The sequence below is a fragment of the Scomber japonicus genome, chromosome 18 (genome assembly GCF_027409825.1).
Source record: "Scomber japonicus isolate fScoJap1 chromosome 18, fScoJap1.pri, whole genome shotgun sequence".
Lineage (NCBI taxonomy): Eukaryota > Metazoa > Chordata > Actinopteri > Scombriformes > Scombridae > Scomber > Scomber japonicus.
The window spans coordinates 10,042,750-10,053,340 of record NC_070595.1 but is presented as its reverse complement, the minus strand read 5'-3'; the positions used below and the strand labels follow the sequence as shown (position 1 = coordinate 10,053,340).

The 10,591-nt window shown below is 39.0% G+C and overlaps 2 protein-coding genes across 2 annotated transcripts; one reads left to right on the top strand and one right to left on the bottom strand.

Moving 5' to 3' along the window:
• Positions 1–4,071: 4,071 nt before the first annotated feature.
• Positions 4,072–6,438, top strand: LOC128378210 (GTPase IMAP family member 7-like). Its single transcript, XM_053337656.1, has 2 exons — positions 4,072–4,105; positions 5,390–6,438. The coding sequence occupies exons 1-2, from the start codon at positions 4,072–4,074 to the stop codon at positions 6,436–6,438; spliced, it is 1,083 nt and encodes a 360-aa protein (XP_053193631.1).
• Positions 6,439–6,629: 191 nt separating this feature from the next.
• Positions 6,630–10,285, bottom strand: kdelr3 (KDEL endoplasmic reticulum protein retention receptor 3). Its single transcript, XM_053337662.1, has 5 exons — positions 9,925–10,285; positions 9,335–9,435; positions 8,756–8,914; positions 8,238–8,490; positions 6,630–7,666 (listed from the first exon to the last, which is right to left on the bottom strand). The coding sequence occupies exons 1-5, from the start codon at positions 10,013–10,015 to the stop codon at positions 7,623–7,625; spliced, it is 648 nt and encodes a 215-aa protein (XP_053193637.1). The 5' UTR covers positions 10,016–10,285; the 3' UTR covers positions 6,630–7,622.
• Between the last annotated feature and the right edge of the window lie 306 nt (positions 10,286–10,591).

The following is a 10,591-nucleotide window of genomic DNA, read 5'->3' as shown; positions in this document are numbered from 1 at the left end:
AATTTGTAGATCACTCTAACCGAGTTAGATGTTTTTGGCTCGTAAACCACTTGAATCTTGATCAGTCAGTGACCACCAGTCCAGTTAATATTAAATGTGGCAGAGAAAAATTAAAACAAGATAACTAGATACAATTTCATCATGATTGATGTGAAGAATTTTCTAGAAAGACACCATAAATAGACTGATTTATTTGCACATTTGTGGGCCTGTAGTGTATCTTTTTTTGATCTTCAGTCCATTAGAATTTCTTGAGTGAAAAAACTAAGCCATAGTGTTATTTTTAATGACTTGAAAGTCCAACAGTTACTACAATAAATAAACAGCATTGCTGCTTGTTGAAGCTGGTAAACAAACTCGTTAAATGCATATAATCCAGTACAATGGAAGCATTTGCTTTGCAGAAAAGCTGTTATACTGTACATATATATAATTAAATAGTTGTGTTACTGTTTGGTTTAATAAGTAAGGTATCCAAGTTCCACCTCAGCTAAAACCTAGATATCTTGATTTAACTATCTTTTCTCTTATTATCTTACATATTTATTTTGTCTGAAACATCACTTTAGCACAAACACCAAAGTAGTGTGTAGTTTTTTTGGTTTTTATATGGGACCCAAAGTGTAGCAACCCCCTGAAAACCCTCAAGATGTCAACTTAGTGTTGTGAGAATAAAGAAGAGGATGAGTTTTTCCTCAGTTTCTTTCACAAATGACCCCTCACTATAAAGGCCTAATGAAAGCATGTTTTTCAAAACTACTCCAAAGTTATAATTCATTTACCTGCGTTTGCCTACTTGGTAGAATGTACAGCACAAAAACTGTTTTTATGAGTCTCAATTAATTAATATGAATTAATATTAAGAAGCATGCAAGTCATTTATATTCACTTCCTTTTGTTTGTATTTACCCGATCTTAACCTCCACCTGTGTAGCACATCCAACCAGAGTTAGCCAGAGATTGAGCTGCAGCAAAGCAAACAAGCAGAACAGTTTAATGTTTTGGGACTAATAACCAGAGAGAGAGAGAGAGAGAGAGAGAGAGAGAGAACGGTGCTGATTGGATAAAGAGTTCGAGAGAGGAGGGGGGGGGGGGGGGGGGGGTAATGGGTATGTATGAGAAGTGGCAGAGTGTGATGGTTTTCCTGCTTTAAATCCTGCTATAGTTTATTCACCACAAAGCCACATAATGAAATGATGTACTGAAAATACACAATTAGAATATAATAGGTTCAAATGCTAAATTAGAATAAACTATGTTTGTCTTTCAGCACAGTGCCTTTCAACAAAGAGCAATATGGCTATTTTCATAGGACTTTTTTATATTTTTATTCACTGGATTTCATAGTTCATATTATTATTAGGGAGATGTTTGGTAAGAATAAATAAGAATAAATACTAAAGTGGGTGAGCCAAAGCAACATGCCACTCCTTCAACATGGGACTGTGGTAATGTAACATTCAAACATCATGAACATGTTGGTAATCACGTTTAGGGTCATCATGTATTAAACTGTTCAGTAGATTGATGCCTTAACTGATGTTAAAAATCTCATTAAATAATGCCTGTTTGCCACATTTTTGAGCACCATTCCCTATATTTCTTGTACTTTTGTGTTAGAAGAATAAATTGATGCCTTCAGTTTTTCAGATCAATATTTTACATAATTAGACCTCTTCTCAGGGCTGTGTGGGCATGCACAGATTATGCTTGATTGACATCCCTTAACTCTCCTGTTGCACCTGTTATGGTTGGGAAAATTAACACATTCGTCACCCTTATTGGCGCTTTGAGTTTGCTGACCTCATCATAGCTCTGTGTAATTTCAAGAGTCTAATCAGCCAGAATGACTGCAAACACTGTGGTTGAGAAAGGGCTTTAAGATGTGTAATTACACAAATTTTGATGAAATATAAACACATTCGAGTTTTACAGAAGGTAAGTGTTACATTAACCACATCTTCTTCTTATGACAAAGTGGAAACATGGGGACAACGGGTACAAAGTGTGTGATATTAAAATTCTAATTAACACAGAGCCAATTCTGCCCAACTTCAAATTGATACTGATAAGAAGATCAAACCAGAGCTTAATCACTTTGTTTCTGAAATAAGGACTCAAATTTGTAGTCAGCCATTATCCAGATTGGTTTATTGTTATCTGATCAATTGTATTTTCATGGAACCGCCTCTAAGGCATCTACTGTGTATACTGTGGTTATGTGGTTCAGTGTCAACACACCAATCAGGTTAAACTGTGGTTGGTCAACTTACACACAGACAGACATTCATTTAGTCATTAAAGATGATGTTAAACTGAAATGTTTGAACATCACTGATCATTTATCGGTTTTAGTTGATTTGGGTCAACCAGAGTGAGTACCCAACTATCACTGAACAGATGAAATTTTGTTAGATCAATTTCACACAGCATGTAAAAACCAAGGAAGGTAAATCCCAGTGAGTGCACAGATAAGATCAAACAAGTGAAATTGAGCTGAGTCAGCTTCAGTTCTCTGTTAATTCTACAGGTAGGAAGACATTCAATTGTTAACTAGAAAATAATAGTTTAATTTTGAAAGATTGTACCAGAAGTGGTGGTGCAGCATTGTGTCTGTCTTGACGCTTTGTGTGGCTCACATTTGACCTGAATGCATTAAACAAATGGGTGTTAACTGCCCTCTACAGTCACAGAGAAGAACTGCAACTGTCAAATCAATGTGTGGAAAAAGCATAACTGCTGTAAATAGTTTTTGTGCTACTTTTTTCCCCCATCAGCTTCTCATATAATAAAAGTGCGACATAGCAGAAATGTATGTTTATAACTGATTGATAGATTTAATAAATCATCAACAAATAAAATAAAATAATAATATGGGAAAATCAAAAAATACTATTTATACAATTCAGTTAATCCAGTTGTTTCCCTCCAGCTGCTCTCCAGCGCATGTTACAATAAATAAATAAATAGACAATTATATACATACAAACAGTCTTATCACATACAATCAACTTCAGCAGCTGTTTTAATAGCAGCTGTTTAGAACCATGACTGTACACTACCATCTAGTGGTCACGGCGCGGTAATGCAACACAGCGTTGAATCCTTGGCTAACCTCAATATTTACAAAACATTATTGTGTTTATATTACCAGTAACCACAATAGTATTCGTATGGGTTATAATTATACTGATGAAGAGCTGTTTTCATAGCAGTTTACTGTGCTTGCCAGTGGAGGCTCAGGGAGGATCTATCTATCTCTCCAGGGGCCATAATGTGGAACTGCAACATAACTCGTGAAGCACAACTTTCTAATTAATGTGAACAGATTCAGAAGCAATTAGAGATTATTTGACAGAAATTATAGTGATTGCTCTCTGGTTGTCAACCAGACCCCACCCTTCATTGCTTCTGTTCTGTAGCTAGAAGTGCTTTATTTCTGCAATGCATTGGTTTCAGGCTTTATGATTTGTTTTTGAATATAAAGTGTACACTATTGTTCCCACCATGGAGTTCGTGTTTCTAAGTCTGACCACCAGAAAAGGATTAAATGACAATTAATGATCATGTCTGTTCATTAATTTGGGTTTGTGTTAGTTGGCTCACTATATAAGATTTCGGTCAAATTTAAATACTATGGCCAACAAACAAAAATGAAAAAAACAAACAAACAAACAATAGAACAGTATAGACTTTAAAATATGCACAAAAAACGTATTTTAAGAAAGACAGCAACATAGCCCTCAGCTGCCTCCATCATAATACCTATTCATTTAGGTTATGTGCACATTTTCAGTAGTGAGATTATTACGTTGGTCTAACAGCTCTCTGGCATGGAGACAGTGTGTGTGTGTGTATGTGCGTGTGTGATAAAATTTCTTCACCGTTATTAATATTTATAGTCAGGGGGGTTTAATCTACGTCACGGTGGCAGTGTGGAGCAGCAGATTTTCATGGACTGCGGCTGCAAGAGGACATTCCAGTCCAAGCAGAAGCTCAAACATACGGAATCCGTCTCCTGTCATTTTATGTGACGAATAACCGGCAGTTTAAAGACGTAGTCTCCTTAAAATGTCTTCATCAGAAAGTGCTGCGTCACATGAAGGTATGTCGGTTAAACTTATCACATCGTGTCGGTGAGCAGGACAGCATGGTGCTTTTTCACCTCAGCCTATCATGTAGACAAAAATAGTCTTTTAAGATATTATTCATGCTATCCAAAAACCAAAACAACCTAATCTAGAATTTAATTTTTTTTTTTTTTAAATTCAAGAGGAATGTAAGATTTATTACATTCCTCATGAAAATGAAGCACTGTGATACCTGTTCTGGGCCTGCCCATGTCTGTATTCATTAGGACCTCTATATTGTATGTCCATAACCCTTACATACTGTCCTGCCTTAAAATTTGACCCAATTTAACATTTCAGAGTAGTTAATCACACATTGGTCTGTGGCTGATGAGGTAATATGAAGGATTTGTGGTTCAGAAATTTGGTATAGAGGTTAATTATGAGGGTGAAAGGTCAGAATATTAACTGTATATGAGGGTTAATGACATCATAGGAAAAACATCCCCACAGAACCAAGAGTAACCACATTGGGTGACACATCTATGGTAGGTAAAAAACAACATATTAATCAGACTTGTGCACATCAAACCTGACAAATGTATACTCATGCAATGGAAAGATGAGCAACCACCAACATTTTTAGAGAGATTAATGAATTTGTGTCATGTGTATCAGATGGAAAGGTGATGTATGACCTGAAGGGAAAGCCTGGAGAGTTTAAACTCTCCAAGTTTTCTAATATTTCTGGAGTCCACAACACAACACTCCTTTTATATTCAAATAAGTATTAAATCCAACTGTCATGAGTGAGTCAGACATGTTTGTTTGATCAATTTTTGTTTTCTTTTGTCTGTTTTATGCCACTCTTTCAGCTAAATTGTTACACATGAGCTGGTATCTATTCCCTCTCTGCTTTTTTCTTTCATCTGTATTTTTATTAATATTATGATTAATAGTCTGCTATATTTTTATTTATTCCTTTTTCTTTGAATAGGTACAAATTCTGAATAAATTAGTGGTCGTACTTGAAGGGGTGGATGGGTAGGATGGTTGTGTGTGGGTAATGGAGGGGTGAGACAGAGGGAGGCATCTATGTGATGGTATTTTTATACACTCTTGCATTATTCAGCTTGAGGGCTGTTAGATACAAAACCAATAACGATAATGTTCAGAAAAAGAAAAAAATATTGTAATAACTATTTAGAACTATCTGCTTCTAATATGCTGTGTATTATTATCAAAACTACTGCCAGTGTGCCAGATCATTAGAAAAATGATACATGTATACCTGTACTATGACTATGATTTCTCCTCAGTCTGTGAAGCATCACCTTCTACATCAGTGGCTGAACTGAGGATTGTTCTGGTGGGAAGGACAGGAACAGGCAGAAGCTCATCAGGCAACACCATCCTCGGCCGGTCCGCCTTCTGGGTGGATGTGTCCCCCTGCTCGGTCACCACACAGTGCAAGAGACAGACTGGGAAAGTGGACGGGCGGAGTATCTCTGTGATCGACACTCCGGGGCTCTTCAACACACAGCTGTCCCCTCAAGAGGTCATGGCAGAGGTGGGACAGTGTGTTGTCCTGTCCTCTCCTGGACCTCACATCTTCTTGGTGACCCTACAGCTTGGCAGGTTCACCCAGGAGGAGAGGGACACCTTGGAATGGATCAAGGCTACGTTTGGGTCTGGAGTCACCAAGTTTACCATGGTGCTGTTCACCTGGGGAGACCAGCTGCATGGCAAACGTATCGAGGACTTCCTGGAGGAAAGCGATGAGCTATCAGAGATTGTCAACAGTTGCCACGGAGGGTATCACGTCTTTGATAATAGCGGACAGGACAGGACAACAGGGTGTGCAGAACAAGTCGCACAACTTATGAAAAAGGTAGACAAGATAGTGGAGGACAATGGAGGCGGTTGCTATAGCAATGATATGTTCAAAGAGGCTGAGAAGGCCATCAAGGAGGCACAACAGAGGATGCTGGGACAAAAAGAACATAAGGCAGAGTCCCTTCAGAGGGACGCCGAAGACAAAGAGGAGCCGGGACCAGAGTTAGAGAGGAGGAAGAGGAGAGAAGAGGAGGAGAAGAGGAGGGAGGAAGAAGAGGCTAGTAAGGGGGCACAGAAGCTGTTCTTGTGTGAGCTTCTGACTGCATTGGGCAAAGGTGCTGCAGAGGGGGCAGGGATCATGGGGAAAGATAAAGGGAAAGGGAAAGCTGTGAAGAAGGTAAAGGTGGTGGAGAAGGCAGCAGCTCTGGCAGCCTCGCCGCTCTCCATCAGTTCAGCTGCAAAAGCGGTGGGAGGGGCTGTGAGAGAAGGAAGTAAGGTGCTATACAAACATCGCAAAACATTACTGCACTAAGAGATACTTGGCATAGTGGGTTGTTTGATATTTATGATTCATAGAAGTGTCACTTAACTGTGTTTTTAACATCTGATGTTATCACTGACAGAGAACATGACCACACCTTTGACTTGCGATAATTAACATGTTGTAATAAAGGTAATATCATAAAAGTTGTGTGCAACTCAAATGACGGAGCAACACATTTGTAAGTGTCAACAACAAGTTACTCTATAACAGAAAGTCAACTTTCTATATTGATATTTTCATACTTTATCCCTTAAAAAACAAGACAGTTTGGTCAAGGTAAACATTTCATAAAGATGAACACATTTGTTTCTATCTTTGGCTTCATTTATCACACAACAAAATGTTTAGCCCTTTTTTCTCCCATGAAAAAGAAATACATTGAAATACAAAAGACTACAAATGAAGAGGAATATATAAAAGTAATATACTTGGCAATAAGGGGGAAAAAGTTTGCACATAATACAATGAGCTAAGGACTGTCTGACATTACAGAACCAGAGAGGAAGCAACTTTGTGGAAGATTAGAAATGATAAATATGTCCAGTATTTGTCCTCAGACAAGACTCAAAGACACAATGGTGATTGGATAAAGTGTAAGAAGCTTAGACATGAAACTGGAGTGGACACTCTGTATCTCGAACTGTACTGTGTGAAAACTAAAGCTACAATCTACCTGAGAGCTGTACAGCTATCCTCATTTACATTTCTGTGGATTTTTACAACAGCTTGTATCAAACTAAATAAATGTCACAAACTGCATTCAATTGTCTCGACAGTCTCTCTCTGCACATTAAAAGAAAAGTAAAGACAAAAAGTTTCATAGTGTTGCAAGGTCGCACAAATTTAAGCTCCACATGCACATCAGGGACACATTTCCTGTGTCACATTTGCTTCATACAGAAAAAAAAAAAAAAAAAACCCTGAACATACATCACAGACTTTCAACCACAACAGCATGTATGAACACACACATGTGTACACACACTTGAGAAAACACAGACTCACACACAAAAAAAGAATCACACAGATATTCAATTTTTAGAGGTGCGCTAGTTTTCGGTCAACGGAGCGATGTCAGACCATAAGTCCCATTGCTAAAGACATGTACAGTTGAAGGGCAGGGTCTGTGTTCAGATGCTGAACTGTAGCAGGCACAGTGGAGAGGAGGCATTTTAAACGGGCATCGGCAGGCTCATCTTTGCACTCCCTCGAAGAACTGCAGACAGACGGAGGACAAAGAGGGACAAAAAAAAACAAAAACAGGCATCAGACGAGTTTGAGGGAGAGTCAACTTTGTTTGTCTCCTATGTTTACCAGGTGACATAACACCAAACCAGACTCACACTCTGCAGCCAAGAAGGACATCCTCCTCAACTGGACGAGTAGGACTGAATCTCACAATAGACAATGCTCTTCACAGAATACAATTATTTGTATGACTATCACAGTGATACTGTATATTCAGTTATACTGTATACTTGTCATGGAAAAATACCAAACACATTCCATGACACTTTTGTGTATACTAGATTTAGCTTCACTTCACTGATTTTGTATTATTCAAAATAACTCTGTCTTTTAGACTGTGAAGGACAAAAGTTTGGGCTCTAATAACTTGTAATAATCAAGTCATTAATTTGTCATTCTTTTTAATCCTCCATAGATTAAGTGATTATTCAAGAAAAGTTAAGGTAGGTGTTAGTTACAGATCTATTGATTAGGACTATAACCTAACAACAATGACAGTTAGACAAATAAAATCTTCTCAGCCAATAGTCTCAACTCACCCCTTGTGAAGTAAAGGTAGAAGAAGTCGCAGTAGAAGATGGTCTGCACAACACCAGACACCACAGCGATCTGGTCGAAGAAGCCCTCGGTGTGGTAACGCCACACCCAGTTGGCTATGTAGAGGGCTCGGTATAGGCCGAGGAAGAACAAGTAGTGGGTGGTGATGGACTCTGCCTCGCCGGTCTTGGTGATCATGAAGAGCTGCGGCATTATGGCCACCGCCTCCAGGAAGATGGAGAAGGTCCACAGGATCTGTAGAGAATCAGAAGAGGAAATGATAAAGTTTTGTTGAGCTGAAACTTGTAAGATAAGGTGTTATAAGGACATGAAAAGAGGTTGTGTTTCGGTGATCTACATATGTAACCCTCAACGATCTAATGATAGAAGTATTTTAAGTTTTTCTATACTTGCACCTTAATGTATGAAATGTAACTGAATCATGTCTTTGTACTCTTGGCTGCAGAGACCATCAGAGGTAGGACAGCAGACCATTTTGAATCCCATCCTGCTTGTTTACCTCCATTGGGGTGAAAGCATAGTGTTCCAGGAAGGACAGGCCGATGACTGGCACCAACAGAAACTCCACACGGAACGAGTCATTCTCCGAGTCGTATGTCTTCCTGAAGCGCATGTAGATCATGTAGACGGTGGCATAGGACAGAGCCAGGAACACCACCTGAAAGAAGATTGCAATACTGACTATGAACATCCACTGAAACACTTTTAAGAAAACATCTAATCCATCAGCGGTTGTTTTGCAGGTCTAACTGGATACTACCTGCATTGCAACACGTGTTTATGAGCCTGACAGACCTCATATAAAGTGGGGAGTGTGACACACGATACAACCGAGAACAAAATGTTGCCTTTTTTTGCTGTAGTTTGGTGCCACTGCAGTTTTTGTCCTTGTTTCCTTTTTTCTTTTATTTAGTTTTTACATCAGGGACCATGTACAGAAAAAATAAAAAAACTTTCTAAAAAAGAGAGAGAATAGATCCTCTGCACCAGATTGAGCTAACAGCTAATTTCCATCCACAGTCCCTAGGTTACGTGTGTGAAGCCATGTGTGTGAGTGAGCCAGGATTCAGACACTTACCTTCATGATTGTGTTGTAAGGAGAAATGAAGATAGTGAACAAGTCAAGGTATCTGGTAGTGAAGACAAGTGCAAACAGCACCTGAGACTTCCCAGAGATGCCTGCAGAGACATAAAAGTTACAACACATTTAATGAAAGTGATGTAAATGGCTTCATTTAAATGTGTAGTGAAAGTACGTGATCCCAGAAGACACGTTAACCACTTTTTGGTCCAGGACAGATTACAGAAAATGTGCAAAAGAGGTTATTTCCCCCTAATTCTTATGAATTAACAGAAAAAGTATCCAAAAACACAGCTGTAGTGTAGATTTAGTTTGATTTAAAGATGCAGGTTGCTGTATAGTAGGTGGGGCTGGGAGCAGATTGCTTTGTTAACATTGCCACGTAGCTTCCACTCCTGCAGAACTATCAGCATCATGCTAAAAAAAAAACTTCCTTTAATGTACTCCACTAACATCTATAGTTATGCGCCACATTGCCTATTTGGGTACTGCGTCGATGCTCCATCTACAGAACTGCATGCATATTATTATAATGAGGCTGCACAATCCTAACAGTAAACATAGCCAGAATCCCGAAATCTGCCTACCAGCACAGGATCTGGTACTCCACATCTTCATTAAGAGGATGATGATAGCCAACAGATGTGACACGTCACCGGCCAGACGAAAGACGTTCATGTTGTTGAATGTTCGACAAAAACCAGTTAAAAACAAAAAACTTTAACACGACTCCTCAAAAAATCCTGACACGTCCTCAGGCGACGGGACAGACTTGCTCAACGTTCAAACCCTAAAACTAAATAAATAAATAAATAAAACGGAACAAAGAGCTGTAAAGGCGAAGTCCAGACTGCCACTTGGTTCGTAATCTTAACGCATGAAGGTAAACAAATGAAAAGTGTCTGTCCGCTCTCTCAGGCTCAACTGGATCTATAAGGTCTGGGAGCAAAGTTAGTTGAGAGGAGGTGACGTGGCTGTCAGCGCAGACCAGGAACAAGCGTCAAGTTACACAGCATTAAACAAATATCCGGTTCATAGTAAACTCTGCATGAATCAACACAGGCACACTTCCTGTAAGCTGCTACCCTGTAATTGAACTAATAAAATGACAATACGTGGCTGGTGATGGATGATGGGAGATATTTCACTGAATGATAGTGTTCTGCTGTCCAAAACTGAGGGAATATCCACATCTGTCGGTGTGTCTTGACCACTGGAATGATTGAATTTCAATTCATCTGGAGGAACAAATGT